We start from the raw sequence: 23911 nt of genomic DNA, 5'->3' as shown, positions 1-23911 counted from the left end.
AAAATTACGTTAAAAGTGAAAAATGTTTGCCCTCCTTCACAATTTTTAAAGCCCTCCAGTGGCTGGATTTGGACTCTTTATCGGACCTAAGTTTTACTATTCAATATACATTATTATTTAGTGTTTATTTTTAAATAGGGTATTTGTCAGTGACATATTTTAACATAATCGTCTTAGGGCCTTTTTATATGTTTATTTCAATTTATTTAATTTCGTTTGCGACAATAAAATTTGTTTTTATTCATTTATTTTAACAACTAAAAACACGTCTTTTTAGAATTGCATTTTGTTAACCTTTGTCTGTTTTTGTTTTATACCTTGTGAAGCACTTTGTGATTTTTTTTTTTATCTAGAAATGTGCTATATAAATAAAATTATACTTACTCACTTACTATTTTTTTATCAGTTGGCGCTAACACTGTGTGCAGTTCGTACCTCTGACGGTGCATATATATAAATATAAATTAGATATAATGATTAAGTAACTTGTAGTGAGCCCTCCACCAATGAGCGTGTCGGGGAATTCCCCACCCTTCCGCTACGCCAGATCGAGGCTGCCCTCCACCACCGGCATTCCCAGTATGCACCGCGGACTGAGCTGCGAAAAATAGTCCGCTAACGAAAGGCTGAGAAAAGGGAACCAGAAAAGGGGTAGCTCACAGCTAAATCCACGAGTTCATCTGTATTTAACGTAACCAGAAGCGATAACATGGCTGACAACGAGAAACTGGACAACCAGCGGCTGAAGAATTTCAAGAATAAAGGCCGTGATTTGGAGGTAAAAGTTGTGCCGATTGGTGTCGAGGATCTCTCTTTTCCACAGCGTCCGCCGCTCTGTTTGCCTCCAGCTTCGCTGCTCCGCTTCCCTGTGACGTCGTTTCTAATTTCTACCGATGGGAACTTTGTACCCAGAGCCCCGGCCAGGGTCTTTACATAAAGCTTATTTTAAATATTTGGCCGGGGCCGGACGACTCCCTGTCGGGTCTCACTGGTTTCGTTAACCCATGGGCCGCTTTGGCTATAAAACGCGTCAGAAACGCTAGCCTGAGTTCATCTGCTAGCCCGCTGCTAGCCAGGCCCACGGGGTACATGCTAGTTCAACTGAAGACTATCACCCCACAGATAGATTTAGCTCGGCGTGTTAGTCACCGTCTCGTCGAAAAGTTCACACACATGGCTTTCGAGCTGTTCTTTAGAACTATATAATTTATTGCTAAGACAACATGGCGGCATTTTATCGTTATTTTGATACTGCAGTTAGCTAGCCTATGCTAGCTTGGTGATTGGGGTTTGATGGTGGTACTGCTGGCTGCAGTTCCACCCATCCCCCGTCTTTATAATCAAAAACAATGGCGGAAACCAGTTAGCTTCTTTACTGGCCGGTCGCCTGAGTGTTTTAATCAAAGCTTGGAGTTGATTTTCTGTTTGTTTGCATTCTTGTATTTCGTTAATGCTAACGTTACACGTTCCGTGAAAACAGCGCGCATAGCTAAGATAACATGATTACATGAGCTGCAGATCAAAGCTACACGTTAGCTAACGTCGGATCGATAAGTTACCAGGGGAGTTGGAGTCGGGTCAGAGTGTCAGTAATGTTACCCGGCTGATATTGTTTTCAGGCGGGCTTAGTTAAGATGTATAATCAGGATATACTCATACATCCTGTTTGACAAGTCTGTGGCGCGGTAGGCCTCCGGACACGAGCTTCTCGCTTCACAACCTGCTGAAAACTTCAGTTACAAAAGCACGGTGCAGGTTTGTTATTGAAGAACACACGATTTCGCGAGCAGCAACCACAACTTATTTTCTCTTCCGCGTAGGACGGCTACTGTCGTTAGATTCAACAATCCTACTTTAAAATGTCTCTTTATGAAGATTTTATTTTAAATAAAACCCGTCCAGCTCTTAGTCATTACTTTACTATGAAGAAATATTTAAACTGCTCTCCCAAGTCTTGGCCATCAGAGGACCGAAAATAAACATTATAACCAATGTACTATTCAACAAAACGTTCCTCTTTTAGCTTTTCTCCATAAACAGTGAGTAAGACTACCGTGCATTTCTTACAAATTATGCAGTCCATGAATATTAATACAGTAGTGCAGGTTTGATCATAAAGCAGTACAACACAGCATCACAAATATTAATTACCTTTTGCAGAACTGCAGTGTTTTCATATGATGATAAAATGTTGGTTAAGTGTACCTCATCGTGTTTGTTCCTTAAAGGGAAGATCATTAATAAAATATTGTCTTTGTCAAAGAATAGAAGAATTATCTGTGTTGTTAGGGTCTTAAAGCTAAGTAATATTAGGTCAGTCACTCATTTGTAGTTTGTATGATTTGAATTGATAGAAGACAGTATAGGCTTATTAAAGCTCTCCTTCTGTATAATCTTCCCGTGCCATCTTTCCTCACAGACTATGAGAAGACAGAGGACTGAAGTAGTGGTGGAACTCAGAAAGGTAATCACATTTGTATTTTTTAAATATATTTTCCACCAATTTCAAACACTAACTTTAAGGTACATTATGTTATGGTCTGCTCTTTTATCTGCAAATCTGTGTGACATAGCATGTATGCTAAATTTCTAATTTATTTATGATGAAATTCTGTTTGAGCTTATATGAAGTATTATTTTTACAGAACAAAAGAGATGAGCATCTTCTGAAGAGGAGAAATGTTCCCCATGAGGACATCTGTGAGGACTCTGATGTTGATGGAGATTTCAGATCGGTATGTTTGTTTGTTTTTTGTTTTGTTTTTTTTTAGTTTCCCACTCAAGTCTCCTGTCATTGGGAAGTCAGGTAAACATCTTTTTTAGTTTTTGTGCGTTTTTGTTTGTTTGTTTGTTTGTTTGTTTTTTAAAAGGTGGGGTGTTGTCCAAGCAGTGGGAATGACAGTCTGGGAGGAAGGTTGTCATGACTGTTTGTTCAAGGGGTTTTTGCACATGCAGGTCATCACAGTGATGAAACACTCCAGAGGTTTAGAACCTGCTGACATCTTGTTCATGTGATGCTGCCTCATTGGCTCTCCGTGCTTTACGTCAGCTCGGTGTGGCATTAGTGTGAAAAAACATGCAGTTTGTCTAGCTGTCTGCTTGTTGATGGGTTCTTCCCGAAGGAAGATACTCACTCGGTAGAATGTGTTCAACATACCTTATTTTCAGATATTTAGTTTGCTTTTTACTAAACAGTAATGCCACATTTTTATTTTATTTTTATTATGTTAACTGTGCAGTGAACACCTATTCTGTTTCCTAAAATGTATTCTAGGTAAGAAAAGGCAACATAAAAATATATGTAGTACTGTTTCAGCTGCCCCAAATCATTTTTCCCCAAGTGTCTCAGACCTGACATTATATGCTTTTTAATCTTCAGGTTAGGGGTTGGGGTCAATTTAAACAATGTGTAAATGCATGCACAGTCAAGTTAATCAGTGAAGTAAAATATCATGGTATTGGAGCCTATTAAATGACCTACATCCTTTTACTCTGTAATCAGAATCAGAATACTTTATTCATCCCGAGGGAAATTAGGGGTTACAGCAGGCAGCACGCTAATGGCGCATGCGCACTCACAAAGGAACCTTCTGACCAACTTTACACAAACATCACATTGGGCAGACATGTCAGAAGGTAGGCTGATAGGAAAAAAAACAACGAAAATACACTACATGAGGTAAGAGGAGGAGAAAAAAAACTCCACTGACCCATTTCAAGTGGTACAGTGTTTTTGTTGGGTGATACACTAGCTGTTTGTATTTAGCTATAATGTTTTTAAGTTCAAAATACTCATCACTTTCTGGAGTGATGACAAGGAGGCAGAGAGGGCCTATCTGGACATTTCATGGTTGATTTAAAGAAATGTCATCAGCCCACTTCAGTCTCTATGGCTGTGTTTTAATAATGTTACTTCCACACAACAAAGGAGCTCTGAGACAAAGGTGACCAACAAAGCCACCTTCCTTAAATGTAAAGGGTCAGCTGATAACAAGAATATTGCTCTCGCTTAAATTTTTGCTGCTCTCATCAGTGGGCCTTGGGTCTTTTCTCTCATTGGACAGCCCTGAAATCTGATTAAACACAGAAGACATCGGGCATTTCAAGGTGTACTTTATTTTCAACAACATATTTTTCTTAACATATGTCACAAGGTGCTTTTCTGGATGTGCAAGAAGTTGGATCATCAGTTTTAAACCTTACATCAGGGGTCCCCAACCCCAGTCCACGAGGGCCGGTGTCCCTGCAGGTTTAAGATCTCACCCTGGGTCAACACACCTGAATCACATGATTAGTTCATTGCCAGGCCTCTGGAGAACTTCAAGACATGTTGAGAAGGTAATTTATCCATTTAAGTCAGCTGTGATGGATCGAGGACACATCTAAAACCTGCAGGGACACCAGCCCATGTGGACTGAGATTGGGGACTCCGCCTTACACCCTGAGAAGCTTGAAACTATCTGCAATTGTCTCAGTAACCATCTTGTTGTATAGGCAGTGTTGGCTCACGCTTCAATATTTTGTGCTAACGGTGTCACACAAAATGGATCCATCATGTCTGGATTTGGTGGCATTGCTGGGTTAAAATGGCCACTCAGCAGTTCAAAATTGCAATCACTCTGACGACCTCATAGTGTTGAGAAAGCTAACTCGGAGTGAGCTGCTTAGCAGTAGATCAACAGTGACATGCTGCTCTGACTCACTGCAAAACATTACACTGGCCTTTGTGAAAGTCTGCTTTAACTACTCATCACACCAGTGATAGTGGTTTTAAGGTTTATTTAATTGTTTCCTTAAGGATGCTTTTTGTTAGCTTCTGCAGAATAAGTAGTTTGGACCTTACGACTGAATCCTCTTTCCCTCAGCTGTTCCTTTCATTATTCTTGTCTCAAGTATTTTTAATATCTCTAGGTTGGAGTTACCTCTTTAATCATCTGCCCAGACATCGAATGTAAATACAACATCATAAATCTGCTTCACTCAGAGATGCTAGGATTTTTTTTTTCTGGTTTCCACTTGTGCTGCATAAATTAATCAGAGGTATCTTCCAATAAGTTCAGCCACTCAGGGCCTACGTTTGACTCTGAACTTCATGTAGGGTGAGGGTGCCAATTGGCATTTTGTCATGGTGAATGACGGCCTGCACGTCCAGCTTGCTGACTGTTACACCGTAACACCAGACTGGTTCAAGCGAGACTCCTGACGGCATTTCTCAATCCCCCAGCCTCCTCTCGCTGTGTCAGCTGGTGCTTTAGACTCTTTCCTGTCTAACAGTTTTCACATATAAAAACAAGAAGCTAACAGATGTCTGCTCGCTGTCCTTCTGATAACTCACTACATGCCTTTAATAGTGCTGTTTGTTTTTTTACACATTGGGTTTAAAATGTTTTCTTTTTCTGTTACACAACCTGTATGTTTTTGTACTTTTGGGTTTACGTGTTTAACAGAGTCCTAATCTTTCTGAAATCTTCTTCTTCAGCAAAACACCTCTCTTGAAGCAATAGTACAAGTAAGTGCTATATTTCCTTTCCTGTTATTTGAATGATTAATTACAAATAACAAATGTCCTTTAAAGTCTGCTTAATGTCTTATAATATACTCCCTCTAACTAAAAATATTTTGGAAAACACACATTGTTGCTATAAAATAAATGTTGATTGTTGTATTGTGCGTGATTCATTTGTATTTTCTTTTTTTAGAATGCTACCAGTGATAACCAGGGCGTCCAGCTGAGCGCTGTTCAGGCCGCCAGGTAAAAACACACACACACACTTGGCCTGCCTCAGGACGGACCCTGATAACTATTCTTTCTTTTACATCATGTTGCAAATAGAAACCACTGCACATCAACATCTAGGGGGAAAAATGCTGTCCCCTACTACTGTTTGTGGAGTTTTCACAATAAGTGAACTTCACCGACTGACAGAGCTCTGTCTTGGCGGTCTTTCTGGTTGAAATTGCTGGTTCTTTGCAAAATACAACTTCAGTGTTTTGTTTTCTGGGGCGAAGTGTTTGTTGTTTTTTGGTGATCGTGGCTCAAGAGTTGTGAGTTTGCCTTGTAATCGGAAGGTTGCCGGTTCGAGCCCCGGCTTGGACAGTCTCGGTCGTTGTGTCCTTGGGCAAGACACTTCACCCGTTGGTCAGAGGGCCCGGTGGCGCCAGTGTTCGGCAGCCTCGCCTCTGTCAGTGCGCCCCAGAGTGGCTGTGGCTACAATGTAGCTTGCCATCACCAGTGTGTGAATGGGTGGATGACTGGTTTAGGGCTGCCACGATTTGTCGACTATCAAAATCGTCGACGACTGATTTAATAGTCGACGCGTCGTTTGAAACTTTGTACATCACAAAAGACGCAGGAATAAGTGGCAGGATTTAAGAGTGTAATAACGGACTGAAACAGAAGATGGCAGCATGTACAAGGATGTCAGCTACCGTTAAACCCCGAAGAAGAAGAAGAAGAAGAAGAAGCAGCTGTGTCCCAGAATTCATAGCGCGGCCCAGCGCAGTTTCCAACAATGGCGGCAGCTAGTTAGTTTTAATGTTACTCTTATCATTCTTTCTGGGTCACAAAATAAACGTTTAACATATTTTCAGGCGAGAATGTAGCTGTGTAAGCCTCAAATATCTGCTCAGTTTATCAGGACACCACATATTTTCAAAAGCGCTCCGACGTTTTCGGAGACATCTGTTACCCACTAGCTCGTTAGCGAGCCGGGGGCTAGGCTCACTAGCGCCGTGAGAACACCGGACTCCCCGCAAATCGTTTTCAAACCCACTGCCGTCTTTCGCTACTCAGGTTAAATATATATGAGTCACTTAGATAACTTAAAATGTTATTGTTTGGCTTTTTTTTTTAGTATTTTATTTGTTCCTGAGTAAATCAGTTTGTCTGAGATTAAAGTTATAGTTTTTACACAGCTGAATAAACGTCAAGCAGACAGCTGATTATCAGAAGTGTGAGATGCTCCAGAATATACTCCAGTGTCCTGTTATATTTTAGATAGCAAGGAGTTTATTAAACTTCACCGAAACAATCTGCAAATTTCATTAAAATTTAATAAACTATCATCTTGTCTTTATTTTTAGTTAGCACAGACCTTAAACACTTAAAGCTGTAAGCTAATGATAGTTATATAAGAGCAGATGCTGCTGGTGCAATAAGCTGTAGTTTTACGTCTAATGGATGATGATCTGATTAGTCGACTAATCGCAAAAATAATCGGTGACTAGTCGACTATCAAAATAATCGTTTGTGGCAGCCCTAGACTGGTTGTGTAAAGCGCTTTGGGGTCCTTAGGGACTAGAAAAGCGCTATACAAATACAGGCCATTTGCCATTTTTAGTTTGTTTTTGTTTGTTTTTTTTTTTCTTCCAGCTTTGCTTGACAGATGCGATTCAAGAATAAGCCAGCTCTGTCTAATTAATGGACATTGTAAATGGCTCTGCAGCCCAGTCATGCAGCATAAGGTAGCTGAAACAAATTCACGTGCTGGGAATCTTTTTATTTTTTGTTTGCTCGATGTTAGACGTGCCGGGAAATGCATCGATTTTGTTTTCAGTTTTGTTTTTGACTTTCAACTAATATGAAAACAAGATAAGATATCGAGATAAAATTGTTACGGTGCCACATTCTGTTTCACAATACCGCTTTTCGGTTTCGCTACAAATCTACAGCACCACGTGCTGTTACAGACGTCAGAGCTGTGAAGCGTTTAATTCAGCTTGCATTAACAGTGTTCTTAAAATATTAAAGAAATTAAAACGGCACCTCCCCCCCCCCTTTTGTCTTTAAAACAACAACAACCCAGATGCATGATAAGAGTACACGTGTTAGCTTTCAAAATAACGTTGATTATTTTAGGTGATAATCGGGGTGGCGTCTCCTTGGAGTCACTGATATTGTGATTGACTTGCATTCTCAAGATACTTGAAATTCTTGAGCTGTTTCTCTCTGTGCTCAGTCGCTTCAGCTTGGTGTTTGTGTGTGGGGTTTTTTTGTGTGTGTGGTTGTGTGAGAGAGAGAGTAATTGTCTTTTGTTTTCTCTTTGTTTTTGTAGAAAATTGTTGTCCAGTGACCGTAATCCTCCCATAGATGACCTGATTAAGTCTGGGATCCTTCCTATCCTGGTGCATTGCCTGGACAGAGATGACAAGTAAGCCAGCTGTAGCTCTTGTTTGCCTGCATGTAGCGTTGAGTTTGTGTTTTAGCGCACCCTACATCCAAACAACGTCACAGATGTGCAAATACATTTTAGTTTTCACTTTCCAGGAATGGTGGAACATAATCGGCTCATTAGTATTCTTTCTGTTCATTAGTACTCTTACTGTTAAACACACTGACACAATTATGCTCACTCCTATAATTGCCTCTTCTGCACCTTTCCACAGCCCCTCTCTCCAGTTTGAGGCCGCCTGGGCTCTAACCAACATAGCCTCTGGGACCTCAGAGCAGACTCAAGCTGTGGTCCAGTCTAGTAAGTTTCACTTCTCTTTCTTAGCTTTATCTTGCTTTACTCTGTAATGTGTCTTTCTTAATCTAAATTTAGCCTGGGAGATAATAAGGTGGTAAAATTAACTTTTGAGAAATCAAGATTTTTATTGCAGTTAAAGACTTTTGACGAGGTGAAGACTTGTGCAAATTTCTGTAATATAAAATACTAGTATAAGTACTAGCGACCTCAGTAATTTGGAAAACACAGATTGTAATGGGTAATTCCGCATTTGTAAAGATTTACTTTGTGATATTGGTTTAATTCTACTTGTAAAAGTGGAATTGTGCTGTTTTCCTTAGGCCTGAGATCGGTTGGAGGTGCCCTAACAACCATTAGTCACTAGGAAAAATGTGTAGCCCCTGACTGGTTTCATGGCCTGTGTGACCCGGGCCTTATCAAAGCCGCCTTCTTAACCACGTTCTTTGTTTCTTGGTGTCATGACCTGTTTGTGGTTGATCACATTAAACGGCAGTGCTTATCATTACAGTACATACAGTCCCAATCATTGATGCATTATGCAGTCTTAACAGCAACATTTAGTCATCTTAATCAGGTTTAAAAGTGCTTTCTTAGTTAAGATCTTACAAATTTCTTTGTTTAGTCAGTGATTTGTTTATTTTTTTATAATCTGTTTTCCTTTGTTTAGACGCTGTGCCGCTCTTCTTGAGGCTGCTTCACTCTCCTCACCAGAATGTGTGTGAACAGGCCGTCTGGGCTCTGGGAAACATCATAGGTGAGCTGCAATGAACAGAATGAACGGGACTGCGTTAGAAATTAATCCTCATTCGGTCCTAAAATCTGTGTGTTCTTTCCAGGTGATGGCCCTCAGTGCAGAGATTATGTGATCAGCTTGGGTGTGGTGAAGCCCTTGCTCTCCTTCATCAGTCCCTCCATCCCCATAACCTTCCTCCGCAATGTCACTTGGGTCATGGTCAACCTTTGCCGTCACAAGGATCCTCCACCACCCATGGAGACAATCCAGGAGGTATGTGGAGAGAGTGCATGTGCTTAGGGGTGTAGGAATGCACTGTCATCATTTGGTTTTGCGTTTTTATTCCCTCATTTATACCAAGAGCAAAAAACATTTGAGGGTCTTTGAATTTTAACATTGAGACGGTGCAAAATAAACTTGAACCATCGACCGCTTCATTTATGGACGTCTTAACTTATTTGTGTTTCTATTTGCTGGCTGTACCTTTATGTAGAAAAGCAACCTCACCTATGTCCTTGATGTTACCACAGTTAATGCTTTGCTTGTGGGTTTAAAAACACCTTCAATAGTTTGAAGTCTTGTTGAAGAAAAACATGATGACCATTTAGTAAGTTATGGGTCATAAACTGGAGACAAAAAGGGGGCGATAAATAGCAGGCAGCTCGAGACTTCAATAACATACAGGTGATGTCACAGTGGTTATGTCCATCCTTTATATACAGTTTGCAGTATGTGCAGTTACAAGTCCTGAAAAATGGGTTGAAAATATTAAGGTGTAAGGGAAGCCAGCATTTATATAGACCAGGTTGGGGGAACTCCAGGCCTCAAGGGCCGGTGTCCTGCAGGTTTTAGATATCACGCTGGGTCAACACACCTGAACCAAATGATTAGTTCATTACCAGGCCTCTGGGGAACCTCAAGACATGTTTAGGGGGTAATTTAGCCATTACAATCAGCTGTGTTGGATCAAGGACACATCTAAAACTTGCAGCCCTGGAGTTCCCCACCCCAGGTATAGACATTTGAACTGTCTGATCCATCTAAATGTATCAGGGAGTATCAAGTTGGATGTTGGGACAGTATGTCAGCAATGGATTGTGGCAGATAAACTGATTTAAGTCCGCATCTGTGAGACTTCATGTCCTGTTCAAGTGTTAGATGCAAGGCACACAGTGCAGAATTCAGTGAACCTGTGGTTAGGTGAGGCCAGTCAAAGGACAGCAGCTTTGTTTTAGTTATGTGTTTTAATCAGGTGATTCAGAGAAGAGTTGTCAGAAATTATAGTGGTTAATTACGTCAACGCTGCAGCTATGATCAAACTTGAATCATGCCAGGAACTTTACTTGTGTTTTCACTCTCATTTTATCCACCTCGTAACAGTTTATTTTCTTTCTCAGATACTGCCAGCTCTCTGCGTTCTGATCCACCACACTGACGTCAGTGTAAGTACCCAGAACTGTCCTACGTAACCACGATGCACACTGGCTTCCCAGTTCCAGCTAAATTATCCCTGTCGAATCAAGTTTACACAGAAAGCAAAATGTATTCATTTGAATCTTTTCTTTCTTTGCTACCTCCAGATCTTGGTAGACACAGTGTGGGCTCTGTCCTACCTGACAGATGCTGGGAACGAGCAGATCCAAATGGTTATTGACTCCGGCATTGTCCCACATCTGGTACCTCTGCTCAGTCACCAGGAGGTTAAAGTTCAGGTATGGGAAAAGGGCATGGGGGCGTTTTTATGTCTAATTAAACCTAAATTGGGTATTGTTTTTAAAAACCCCATTGATGCAGAAGAATTAACCAACATCATGTGAAGATTAGCGCTGCATTCAACCAAAAAATATCTTGGTTGACTGAAATTTTACCCACTCTTCAAGTTATTAAACAGTTGCACAGAGAAGTAAACTTTCACATCACGTTTACATTAAATAAATCCGACTCAGTTGTCTGTGTTCCCTCTAAAGCTCCTTTCGAGTGCTCCCTTATTCACTCAAGTTTTACATCGGATGCTTTTCCTGACACAAACACTCTAAGTGTTGTTATAACTTATGAACAAAGATTAAAAAACAAGATTTGTGATACATTAAATCACTCTTACCAAGTTATCTAAAATGATGACAGATTGGGATCCAACCAGTACTCATCCATCTGAAAATAGACCTGCATTAACTGGTAATCCTAGAAGAACAGACTTTGGACTTCATGTCCAGAACAAACTGTTAGACTATTGCTGTTGTGATTTCTCGTTTACATGAGAGAGGAGGCTTTAAGTCCTGCTTGGTCTGTGTGTCGCTGAGACATTGAAACAGTGATGCTGACCAAACACACTAAAAGATGTCAGTTCTGAGCATTAAATAAGAAGTTAGCAGAAACTAACCCACATAGGTTAGCATGCTGCATTAAAGCTATGTGCTTTGTTGCTTGTCAACAACCCAAAACATCTTTGACATGTTATCAGTTACTCTGAAACAGCATAAACAGCCTGCACTTTTAAAAGTATTTGGCAGTATCTAGGTTCGGGTTGGTTTCAAAATGCATAGCTTGTTATTAGAGATGGCACGATGCCACTGTTTTATGTCCGATACCGATATCATAAATTTGGATATCTGCCGATACCGATATGAATCCGATATAGTGTTTTTTTTAATCAATAAAACTGTTTTTTTTTTTTTATATATATCCTGCTGCTTTTTGTATAAGTTCATACTCAAGTAAAAAAACAAACACTAAAGCTATTCTGTTATACCTGTATGTAAAAAATACACTGCACCCAAAATATTTCATAGTTCAGCAACACTGATCAATCTAATAAACTTAAACCTGCACCATCCTCCCTATTCTGGTATTTTAAAGAGTACTTAGCAGAAATATTAAGCAACCTAACTAATAGCAAGAAAGAAAAAAAAAAAATAGGGAACCACCCCCCACTCTCCACCTCATGATGCTTAATCGACGTAATAAGCTTTAATTTGATGCAGTGTGGGAAAAAAAATGCACAGAAATCAATTCTTTTTCAAGAAATATTAAATAGATTCAACATCTTTCTTCAACAGAACTGCAGACTGCACAGATGGTACCTCCCCAAAGGAAAAAGTACTATAGCTTACTAGGGTATATTAGACTTAATAGTTATTATATACAGTAATGGACTTCTATACATTTTACATCACATTAAAACTTTGGGTGTAAGATTCAGATAATTATTTATTAAAAGCTAGACATTTTAAATGAGAATAAGAAAGAAAAGTATGTCTTTGTGCCCCCTTTTCCCTGTTAATGCCCTATCGGCCCCCCTGGCTAAACTTTGCTAGATCCGCCCCTGCACAGTTACCAGCGTCAGCTACGTAGAAAAGGATCCTGGTGTAGAAAGTAATATTAAATAAATTCTAACAACAGCTTATCAAGCTTAAATGTGCTGCTGTTGTTCAGCCGCTGGTTTCCTCTTTCTGGTGCAAAGTGGGCCAAAAACAAACAAGAGACAGACTCGCGACAGAAAAGCCGATCAGCTGATCATTGATCAGTTTCATGATTGAAGTAGCAGCAGGAGAGGGAGGGAGAGAGAGGCAGTCGCTCCATATATCGCTTGTTAAGCTTAACGCGGGAATGCTTTACAAACATTCAGAGATGAACTTGCACACCTGCTTTACTTCTCTCTGGGATAACTTCCTTGGAGATGAAATGCCGGATTGCTAGCGAGGCTACAAATACACACAGCCCTCTATCACGTGAGCACACTGCTCCGACGTGCTACGGTTATGAGCTGAGTTACACCATGTCGCAAGTTTTTTGAGGTGCTTTTTTTGATATTTAATGGATCGGATTACATTTTTTATTTCCCTCCGATATCCGATCCAGTAATTTACGTCAGTATCGGACCGATACGTAATATTGGATCGGTCCATCTCTACTTTTTATAGACCACCAATGGCAGCTTGGGTTGCGTGGGATTATATTGACCAACCAAGCAATATGGACGATCCAGCCAGAGTACCTAAAATGTAAAAATCATAAAATACTACTTCTGTTATCTCAACACTGGAAACATTAATAATTGTACTAAGTGAAGCAAAAATGTGGTGATAATTCTTCTTTTTAACTGCTCTTACTGTTTAACTCCAGTGAGATTTGTCTTAGTTTCTTTGTGCTACAAGCATATTGAGTATTACGAAAGAAGTCTTCTTTGTATGTGTCATCATCAAACACGCTTCCTCTCCACATGCAGACCGCTGCCCTGAGGGCTGTTGGGAACATTGTGACCGGCACAGACGAACAGACCCAGGTGGTGCTCAACTGTGACGCCCTCAGCCATTTCCCTGCGCTCCTCACCCACCCAAAGGAGAAAATCAACAAGGTAACGTTCTCCGACTGTTTGTAAGAAACACACAAACTTTGTCAGTCATCTGGAAGTGATGAAAACAGAGACGTTGTGCAAGTGAGTGCTGCGTGAAAGGAAATAGATGGGGCAGATAGCTGAGAGCAGGAATTTAAAAGGTGCAGAACCACAAAGACGAAGAACTGAAGAGGACGCCAACAACTTTATACCTTCAATTAGTAGCATAGATTAGGGGTTTGATAAGGGGTAGTAGTGTGTGTGTGTGTGTGTGTGTGATACATGGGTTGGTGGAGAAAGGGTGCTGAAGACCAAGCGTCTCTGCTGATATCGGAGTGCATCTGAGACCAGTTACGTAAAAAAAGAGGCCTCCTTTTTGTGACTGGTCGATGATTAGAGCCTCAAAGTCACCCTCTCCCCGCCCACTGCACTGTGTCTCAGCCGGGGGTCAAAACTCTGTTTCGACCCCTGGGTTCTGATCCAGCTCTCACTTGCTTTGTGATCAAACATACACTGAATCTCTGTGACACAGCACATCATTCTCATGAGAGAAAATCATCACTAACTCTTGTGTTTATGCTTTTGTCCTGTAGGAGGCAGTGTGGTTCCTGTCCAACATCACAGCAGGTAACCAGCAACAGGTGCAGGCCGTCATTGACGCCAAGCTGGTTCCCATGATCATTCACCTGCTCGATAAGGTTTGTATCCATCTTAAATTGATCCTGTTTAATTACTTTCAGAGAGCTTCTGGGTGATGGATGGGTTGCTTACATTGAATGTATGTTTTAGGGTGACTTTGGCACTCAGAAAGAAGCAGCCTGGGCCATCAGTAACCTGACAATAAGCGGGAGGAAAGATCAGGTAAGCCTCTCCCAAACACATGAAAAGTGTACAAGAAATGGGAAGTCAGTGGTATGGAAGTTCTGTAAACATAGAACTGAAATGACTTCATAATATTTGCTGCTTTAAGCTTAATCATTTTCATTGATGTGTAAAATGCTCTTCCTTTTTTAACGCGGTGAGTTATTGATAGTGCATCTCTGTGTCGTCTTCAGGTGGCACACCTGATCGAGAAGCAGGTGATCCCTCCATTCTGCAACCTGCTCACAGTGAAGGACGCTCAGGTTGTGCAGGTTGTTCTCGATGGCCTCAGCAATATCCTAAAAATGGCTGACGATGAGGCAGAAACTATTGCTAACCTCATTGAGGAATGCGGAGGTCAGTGTCACCTTTACCATCACAATTGTTGGTCTTAACTTGTTAACATCAGGTGTTAATGTGTAATTGTTTTTTGTTTCACAGGTCTGGAAAAGGTGGAGCAACTGCAGAATCATGAAAATGAAGATATCTACAAATTGGCATACGAAATTATTGATCAGTTCTTCTCATCTGATGATGTAAGTTACTTAGGATATCTGCAGTTTTTGTTTTTTTTTTGTTTAGGCTTTCAAGTGATTTAAAAAAAAGTCTTCACACTGATCAAATGAAGATGAACAGGTTAGCTCTGAGTTGTCACAAATGGGGCTCCAGTTTCGCCCTTTCCACTGTACTTTGAGCCACAAATCATAGTGTAAGTCTGAAAATGGATCCTGCCCAGTGTGGCTGTCCAAACTGCTAATTTGATTCGGGTCAGCGGTCTGAATCACTGTCAGCTTTAGGTCGTTACCATGGTGCTGTCATACCACAAAGCAAGGTGGTTAATCCAAGGAGAAGTGCCAAAGTGATTGTTTGTATTGACAGTTCTTCTATTTAGGATGTAGATAAACTTTAATATCCCTGAGGAGCAAGTTGGCAAGACAGCCCACTTCCAGAAACCCAGAATCACATACCAGAATTCACAAAGTTAACTTCAATAGGTAGAGCTACGTAGACCCACTTTCTTTAGAAAGCTGCTGATGGTCCCTGGCTCAGGAACAGCGGCTGGCTATCGTCTTGACCCTAACGCCTCGTCTGCTGACTGTCCGCGCAGTGTTAATGCTCCTTTTACTCGTCTGTCTTTCAGATCGATGAAGACACCAACCTGGTCCCGGAGGCCATCCAGGGCGGAACTTACGGCTTCAACTCAGCCAACGTGCCAGCCGAGGGATTCCAGTTCTAGACGGCATCTGGGGTATTCTGGAGTTTTGTTCACGATGCAGCACTCTGTTCAACATATAAAAAATTAGGAGAGAAAGGGCGAGAGAGAGCGAGTGTGAGAAATTTGATCCATTGTGCTTGGCTCGTGGGATCCATGGCTGCATCTTATCTGAAAGAAAAATATGTGGATTTCATTTGGCATTCCAGGGGAACCAGCCCAAATGAAGTTTGAGATGGCGAGTGGGTGCGAGTGAGAATGAGTGGCTACATGTTGCAAAAAAAAGCAAAACATCTACATCGAATGTGTTGAGAGACATGCCGACATAACTTGTGTTATTGGAGCTGTCGTCCTCGGAAAACTACTTCAAATGACAAGAAAAACGAAAATAAGAAAAACTCCATGTCTGCCCAGGGAGAACCAAGGACATTAAAAAAAAAAAAAGAAAATCAAGTGATCTTGAAATATTACAATACAGCAAAATGCAGAAATGATTATAACTATGATTATGAACTGAGATGAACAACGAACCATCACAATTCTGCGGTCCTCCGACTAGAGAGGGCGCCAGCCTCAATGTGCCCCTCCCCCAATCGGCCACGCTATCAGACATGTGTGTGAATGGACCCATTGTGTACGAATGTCTGGACTCAGCGCTGAGGAGCCAGGTTCATCTCCTCCAACGAGACGCCCCCCCACGCGGGGCGCAGTCCTCTCCCCCTGGTGGGCGGGGCCAGGAGTCCGGCTGCGCGTGTTCGCATGTTGCGAGAGAGTGGACGGATGAGTCGTGTGTGCTTGGCTGCGTGCGTGAACTGGGAGTGTGCGAGACTGGGTGAGAACGCATGCAGAGATGAGGAAAAATGAAAAAACAACCAACAACAACAAAAAAAGATACAAAAACATCTGAAGAGAAAAGAAAATTGCAACAATGAGGTTCGCAAAGGTTTCAGGAAGAAATTCTGCCTTTGAGAGGCTGATCTGCGAAATCCCTGAAAGAAGGAACTGTGGATATGAGAAAACCATCGTCGTCACCAGGATTTTGTTTTTGATTTATTAAGTTAGTATTAATTGACACTGGACAATGTTATTGGCAGGTGTGGAGCAGCAGTGCATTGTATTAAGATGCATTTGGTGGCTTTTGGGCTTTTTTTTTTTTTTTTTTTTTTTGCCTCCAGTGTATTTTCTTTTTCTTTCTTTTCCTTTTTTATGACTTTGTTTTCCAGCTTTTAGTTTCATATCGCTTCTGTAAAGGTGATTGATGACCATCGTACTCCATCCTCACACCACATCCCTAACCTACACACCAGATATGGGCTTGATGCTGTGAAATTGTTGACACCTTCACTTTATAATCAACCAAATGACCTGTTCCTCCTTGTAACTCCTTTATTTTCCCCCACCCCTTTTCCCTTCAATTAACAGCAAAATCACTGCTTTGCAGTACTGTTGCCATAGCTTTGATTGTCACCAAGGGAGAAGAGGACAATGGCCATTTCACGTAGGATTGTGAATCATAACCTTTGCATGTACTAAACTATAGCACAGTTATTTTTTTAGGGTATTTTAGTTTCCTTAGGCTGTGGATACAGTGTAATTTTCATTTTAAGTAAAACTGTGCTTAAATGTTACATGTTTCTCCTTCCCCTTTTCCCTCACTAGTGTCTGATTTGCTAAATAATCTATATGGTTTTTGCACATGTATTGCAAAGTGAGGCCTGACGTCTTTCTGAAGGTGTGCTGGCGGGTTTTTATAGGTTTTGACCTGCCAGCAAAATCTCAATATGCATCACTCACTCAACCACAATCTGTTTTCTTTCAAGAGTAATCCAAGGATACTTTTTAGTGAGAAATTGAGTTTATTTCAGGTGGTTTAACCTCCCCCACTTTTTTTTTTCTCAAGGTCAGAGGGTGTCCCACACATCAGACTGGAGTATGTGGGTTTTCCTGAATAATATATAAACCCATGAACAAGTTTGCTGTAACTTTAGTACCTGAGTCCTTTAGCCCCATTACTCCCCTTTCCTCTTTCTGCCAGCTAGGTGTACTACCCCTTTAATTTTTTTTTTTTTTTGTGTTAACTTCAAACACTGTAGTAATGATTACACATTGTGCTCATAAATAAGCCTTCTGTTTGAACATAGGGGTATATTTTTTTTTTTTGCAGCATTCCTTGTTAGCAAACGTGGTTTCAAATTTAAAATTACGACTGGGAAAGAAAAAATAAATAAATGAATGAGGTGGCTTCCCCCCCAAAAGCAAACTCATTTTTCGGGGGAGATAGGCTACAGGATAGGTTGTCTTCGAGAAAATAAATAGTGAAACCCAAATCGAGAGACTGCGTGTGTGTGTGTGATCTGTTGTGTGTCCCTGATAATGTCTTCGCTTCTCCTAACGGTTACAATTTTTCAAATTAGGGGAAAATCGAGTCCTGATTGGCCAGAGAGGCACCTTCTGCTCGTGCGTGGTACGGAAATAGCGGCGCCTCTGGGTGCTTTCGGAAAAATGGATGACCGTGAAAAGGGGTTTTAAAAAATGCATAATTGCGAAAAAAATAGCTACCGCTTATAGTTATTATTTATTTGGGGTTTTTTTTACTCGCAGTCTTTACTATACGAGCATGCGCTCTAGAAGTCTAGCGCCTTTTCCCGTTTTCTTTCTTTCATCGCTAACAGGATTTGCGGGAGTGCACGTGAACGCAACACGCGTAGGAGCTGACAGGAAGTGAAAGCTCTGTTGTTGGACAGACGCTTTCTCCCAGCTGACGGTGAGTTTGGTCTTGTTTTTGTTTTGTTTCTTTTGAACAGGAGATTTCTACACGAAAAGTGGTGCTTAAGTTGTTAAAGTTGGTGGGGTTTCTTCTTTTTACGTCAAAACTAGAATCAGCAGATGAGGAAAACTGCTATTAAAGTAGTGACCGCAACTGCTGTGTGGTTAGCACAGTTAAAAAGTTGAAAACATTCGGGTAAAGAGCACATTTTAATAATGTACAGTTTTTAACGTGTTACTACTTTTTCCACACACATTAAGAATGTAAAATATGACGCATGAGTGAAAACTGAACTGTAGCAGTCTCTGCCGCTACTTTACACCTCGGTGTAGATGGGATTTAAAGTAATGCTTTTGGATGTACACTTCCATACGTGGAGGAGACCACGTTTGGCTTGATGCCGATTCGCCGCGGGCAGCTGGACATCGGTCACCTGTTTGAATCTGGGCGCCAAATTGGCCCCAGTCAGACTCCGTGTATGGATCAGGTTATGTAGGGGACAGATGAACAGCGTGTCCTCACAACAAACTCTCTCTCTCGCTGTGTGTGTGTGTTGGACTGGGTGGGTGCTGGCAGAGGGCCTCCTATTGTCGCTGCGGTCCTGGCTGTAACAGGAGGAGAGAGCACACGAACACTACAATATAACCGATCTGGTAATAAGAGCTGAGCCCTTTTTTGGCTGTTCTCATGTTTTTCAGTGAATGATCAGCTCTTTCTCACATTGGTTAGATTTGAACGTGTTTATAGGATAAGTATACACCCAGATTACTTTATCAGGTAATCTGAGGCACTCTAACACATAATGTTCAACTTTTTTTTTTTTTTTTTTTAAATGTCAATAAATTATTTAACACTAAGACTGTAGTTAGGACTGTTTTACTAACCTGTGTCATCTCCAGTGACACTGCAGCAGTGTGGCAAACCCTTCTCAGTGATCTGAAAATGCATTCTGAGCTAGATCTTCAGGTAAAGGTTTTGGCTGGTTGCCTTTAGACCCACCAATAAAGGAATTGTCCCTAACCAGAGTGTTTTCATAGGTATTCTTATGAAATGCTAGCAGGGGAGACTGTTAGTATCAGTGCTGAGCTATCAGGCGAGGTAATAATGCCTTTTTAATATGATAGCCTAACTAAGGATCAATATGGGCGCTAAGAGAAGAACTGTGGGACTGTATCAGGGGGTCAGGAGTGGCATAGAAGTATGTGAGGTGTGTGGTAGGAGTGGCAGATGGCTTCAAAGTGGAGGTGGGATTATGTCCAGGATCTGCTCTGAGCCCCTTCTTGTTTGCAGTGGTGATGGTCAGGCTGACAGATCTCTGTGGATTGTGATGTTTGCAGACAACATTGTGATCTGTAGTGGGAGCATGGAGCAGGTAAGACAACCTCGGTGGAGGTGTTCTCTGGATAGAAGAAGAACGCAAGATATAACATGCGTATGAATGAGAGCTAGACAGGTGTAACAGTGAAGGTGGATGAGTTTACATACCTGGAATCAACCATCTAAAGTAACAGACAGTGTACAAAAGAGGTGGAGATGAGCGTTTGGTTGATGTTACGATATCATAGCAATGAGAATGAAAGGAAAAGTTTATGAGATGGTAGTGAGACCTGCTGTGATGGTTTGGAGACAGTGGCAGTGATTAAAAAGACAGCATTTGGAGGTGGCAGAGCTGAATATCCTCAGATTTTCATTACGAGGCACAGGATTAGAGATGAGCATATTTGTCACACTTGCATTTTTCAGATCATCAAACACATTTTCACATTTTAATATTAGACAAATATAACAAAGGTAAATGCAAAATGCAGTTTTTAAATAATGATTTCATTGATTAAGAGAGGAAAGGTTATCCAAACCTGCCTGGTCCTGTGTGAAAACCGAATTGCCCCTCTTGTTAAATCATGGATTAACTGTGATTAACCACATAGTTTGGAAAGCTATATTCAGTTTCACTAAACACACTCAGGCCTGATTACAGGCAGACTTGTTGAATCAAGAAATCCCGTAAAATTGAACATGAATGACGAAGTGAAGCAGACTAAAAGATCTCAAAAAGCAACACATGCCAAGAGCTAAAGAAACACCTGGGATACAAAGTCACTGACATATATCAGTCTAGAGTCAAAGGTTACAAAGCCATTTCTAGGGCTTTGGGACTCCAGCAAACCACAACGAGAGCCATTATCCACAACCCGGAACAGCGGTGAAGCTTCCCAGGAGTGACTGGCCTACCAAAATTACTCCGAGACCTCATCAACGACTCATCCAAGAGGTCACAAAAGAACCCAGAACAACATTAACAACATCTGTTCGTGACCTCAAGCTGAAGTGCACTTGGGTTCTGCAGCAGGACAATGATCCAAATCACACCAGCAATTTCACCTCTGAATGGCTAAAAGGCAAAAATAAGGACTTTGAAGTGGCCTAGTCAAAGTCCTGAGCTGATTCCGATTTTCAAACGATTCATTCTCAAAATCTCGATCCTCACAATAGATTTCAGTTTAAGTCTAAATTAAGCCCCATATTCACTAACACTTAATTTATTTCTCTAAACATGTGCAACAACTGTTTTTATATCCTGCCAGATTTCCTCTCCCCAAACCCTCACCCCTCCACCTGAGCGCCAGTCTCCATCATGGACAACCTAGAGGAGGACCTGACGTGCTCAGTGTGCTACTCTCTGTTCTCCGACCCACGAGTCCTGCCCTGTTCACACACTTTCTGCAAGACCTGCCTGGACAACCTCCTCCAGGTGTCGACTAACTACTCCATCTGGCGTCCGCTCCGCCTGCCGCTAAAATGCCCCAACTGTCGCAGTGTGGTGGAGCTGCCCCCTGCGGGTGTAGATGCTCTGCCCACCAACGTGTCTCTGCGGGCTATTGTCGAGAAAGTAGGAAAGAGTGACTGAGATGAAGTGTAACATGCAGTCAGAGCTTTTCTCTCTGTTTGTCTTCATTGGTCTCACATCTGTTTTGCCTGTGTGCCGTCCTCAGTATCAGATGGACAGTGAGCCGCGACCACCTTCCTGTCCGGAGCACCACAGGCAGCCTCTGAATATGTACTGTATCCAGGACCGGCAGCTAATCTGCGGGCTGTGCCTGACGGTGGGGCAGCACCACGGCCATCCCGTAGACGACCTGCAGGCAGCTTTTATCCGAGAAAAACTGACGCCGTCACAGCTTCTGAAAAGGCTCTCTGAGGAGAGATGGGCACAGGTGGAGATGACTCTCAATTTTGCAACACTCAAAAGTTCCCCAGTTATTAAAGTTTAGTTTACATGTAAATGAATCTTCTCTCCTCTGCCAGGTGTGTGAGCTGGGGGAACAGCTGGAGCAGGAGAAGGCCTGCTGTGAGGGTGTGGTGAGGCAGGACCGACAGGAAGTCAACCAGTTTTTTCAAACACTGGAGGTGGTGCTGGCCGGGAAGAGGCAAGCCTGCCTGGACGCTCTAGATAAAGCTGGAGCTGAGGTGTCGCGCGCGTATGACCCTCTCATCCACCAAGTAAAGGAGCTACAGGTGTGTACATACACCAGAACTATAAAACCAGTCATCAGACAGAATTATTTAATCTAAAATAAATCTGGAAAGCAGAAGCAGAAAAGGTTTGTTATTTTTAGTTAGTTTTTTTCCAATCATATTATTTTCTGTTTTTGCTCCTGTGGCATGAACCTGAGCCAATAACAGTCCTGTTTCCTGCAGGAAGAACAGCTGGATCTGGTGTCCTTGGGTTCGTCAGTAGAGGATGAAGACTCGCCCCTGGTCTTCTTGGAGAAGGTGCATTTGTTCAGAGAGCGGGTGGAGGAGTTCATTAAAACCCCTCTGCCCTCTGTGATGACCCTGTCCGTCACTCCGCGGGCAGCAGAGTACCTCCAGCAGCACTGGCCTGTCGTGACCATCGGGAGCTTGGAGGAGGCACCTGTTCCTAAGGTGCGCTGCTGTGCCAGATGTGGCGGTGCTGGGAGTGAAGCTGGAGGGGGTCGCTCCAGCAGAGGGGTTCAGGACGTGTGGGGTGAGCTACAACCTACTACGTCGGTGGTGCTGCTGGGGCTGCTGCTGCTGTTGGCGGTGCTGTGGGTGAACCCGGTCGGAGGGGCGTCACTCGGCTTCTCCCTCATGTCTCGGCTCAGCCACTTGGTCCACAGCCTGAGCAGCGAACTCATCACCTGCGTGTGGGACACAGTGGGGAGGGCATATACCGCGGCGGGGGTGGCTGTAGATAGATGGAGTTCACAGCTCTCTGTGGTGGGTGTTAGGGTGTTTGAGCACCTGGCTGCCTTATTTAAAACTCTGACGTCTCGATAAGAACGGCCAAGCAGGTTCAGAAAACCTTTAAATGTGTTTAGATTTTTTTTTAAGTCTCACTTCCCTGTTAGTGTAGAGACGGAAAGAATCCACCCTAAAACAGTTTGTAAACAGCTGCTACTCGCGATTTTACGTTCCCGTTTTGTTTAACAAAACGAGAGCCACAATGGTGAATTAGATTTTGCTGACGTCTGCACAGCGAGGGTTTGGGACAGTGACCTTTTTCATGAACAGGAAAACTTGAGGTCCTTCTAAACAATAACAAAAAGTCAGCCAATAGATGCAAAGACTGAACAAAAAACATTAATAAGATTCATTAGAAATGCCTTAACCACAAGTATACCTTTAGTCACACTCAAAAGGTTACATGTATGTATGTATGTTTTCTCTAATGTGATTGTTCTGCACAAACATTTCAAAAGCTTCCTGTAACCTTCTGTAGGTGCACTTTGTGTAGCTTTATATCCTTTTTCCTCTATTATTGTGTTATTGATTTTGCTCTTCTTTGGACGCATGTTACTCTAAATAATGTTCAGAACATCAAACACTAATCCATCTTGAACCGTTCGGTCATTCTCTGTCCAGTCTTGCTATGGGACATTTCAGTAGCTTTTCTGCAGTTTCTATACATGGGACACAAGTGCAGCAGGCTACACGTAGAAGCCCTCACACTGAGCGATTTACAGTGACTGGTGCAGTATGTGAAATTTAGAGCCTGGTGAGTGGAAGCAGACACTCATTGGACCTGAGTTAAAGCCACCACAGATCATGTTGCAGTGATGCCGAGCGCCTCCCTGACTGTGCCTTTAGCCATCATGCCTTCAGCTCGCCTCGCTTAATAGCTTTACAGTAATTCCACCAGGACCAATACATCGTTCCCAGGACAGAGCTTACCTTAAAAAAAAAAAAGAAAAACAAAGAGCCCCTAAAATGCTGCCCTGATTTACAGTCAACTTTTAAAAGTTACTTTATTTTACTCAGTTCAGCTCTTTACTGAGTATCCAGCAGATATCTGTGCAGTGATGCAGACTCTGCACAGGCATGATACAAACCAGGATTTTATATGCTGCTGAAATCAGACTGAACTAATATAGTCACACCTGTTGTAGTGTTTGTACTTTTATAAACTTCAGCTCATGTATTGAAAATAAATTTAAATACTTGTGTCGTGCTCAGTTTTTCCAAAGGTGAGATGAAACATTTTGTGCTGCAATGAGAACGATTACTAAGTGAG

General features: G+C 42.0%; 3 protein-coding genes across 4 annotated transcripts in view; all 3 read left to right on the top strand.

Moving 5' to 3' along the window:
* ppm1lb (protein phosphatase, Mg2+/Mn2+ dependent, 1Lb) overlaps positions 1-14018 on the top strand; it is a 73739-nt gene extending 59721 nt beyond the window's left edge. The window contains exon 5 of the transcript XR_014270935.1: positions 13788-14018. The gene's annotated coding sequence lies outside the window, so the exon portion shown is untranslated. The remainder of the gene's footprint in view (positions 1-13787) is intronic.
* kpna4 (karyopherin alpha 4 (importin alpha 3)) lies at positions 510-17941 on the top strand. Its single transcript, XM_082503423.1, has 17 exons — positions 510-778; positions 2420-2464; positions 2646-2735; positions 5480-5509; positions 5700-5752; positions 8055-8150; positions 8386-8471; positions 9136-9222; positions 9305-9474; positions 10599-10643; positions 10782-10913; positions 13427-13555; positions 14128-14232; positions 14324-14395; positions 14590-14752; positions 14837-14931; positions 15537-17941. The coding sequence occupies exons 1-17, from the start codon at positions 710-712 to the stop codon at positions 15630-15632; spliced, it is 1563 nt and encodes a 520-aa protein (XP_082359549.1). The 5' UTR covers positions 510-709; the 3' UTR covers positions 15633-17941.
* A 108-nt stretch (positions 17942-18049) lies between these two features.
* On the top strand, positions 18050-23843 carry trim59 (tripartite motif containing 59). 2 transcript variants are annotated; one of them, XM_082503433.1, is made up of 6 exons: positions 18050-18372; positions 18952-19028; positions 20961-21265; positions 21369-21590; positions 21682-21891; positions 22075-23843. In XM_082503433.1, the coding sequence occupies exons 3-6, from the start codon at positions 21011-21013 to the stop codon at positions 22675-22677; spliced, it is 1290 nt and encodes a 429-aa protein (XP_082359559.1). In that variant the 5' UTR covers positions 18050-18372; positions 18952-19028; positions 20961-21010; the 3' UTR covers positions 22678-23843. The 2 variants fall into 2 exon arrangements, with proteins under 2 accessions (XP_082359559.1, XP_082359558.1); XM_082503432.1 differs by lacking the exon at positions 18952-19028.
* Positions 23844-23911: the final 68 nt, after the last annotated feature.

This window comes from Aulonocara stuartgranti (assembly GCF_965226115.1).
Source record: "Aulonocara stuartgranti genome assembly, chromosome: 14".
NCBI classification, from domain to species: Eukaryota; Metazoa; Chordata; class Actinopteri; order Cichliformes; family Cichlidae; genus Aulonocara; species Aulonocara stuartgranti.
This window is presented reverse-complemented; position numbering and strand designations above follow the sequence as displayed.

Excerpts from the sequence above, each read along its gene's own strand:
- kpna4 (XM_082503423.1), top strand. The coding sequence starts at position 710 with ATGGCTGACAACGAGAAACTGGACAACCAGCGGCTGAAGAATTTCAAG. Across the intron at positions 9,223-9,304 it reads GGCTCTGGGAAACATCATAG|GTGATGGCCCTCAGTGCAGA; the intron begins GTGAGCTGCAAT and ends TGTTCTTTCCAG. Across the intron at positions 14,753-14,836 it reads CCTCATTGAGGAATGCGGAG|GTCTGGAAAAGGTGGAGCAA; the intron begins GTCAGTGTCACC and ends TTTGTTTCACAG.
- trim59 (XM_082503432.1), top strand. The coding sequence starts at position 21,011 with ATGGACAACCTAGAGGAGGACCTGACGTGCTCAGTGTGCTACTCTCTG. Across the intron at positions 21,591-21,681 it reads CTGAGGAGAGATGGGCACAG|GTGTGTGAGCTGGGGGAACA; the intron begins GTGGAGATGACT and ends CTCCTCTGCCAG. Across the intron at positions 21,892-22,074 it reads ACCAAGTAAAGGAGCTACAG|GAAGAACAGCTGGATCTGGT; the intron begins GTGTGTACATAC and ends TGTTTCCTGCAG.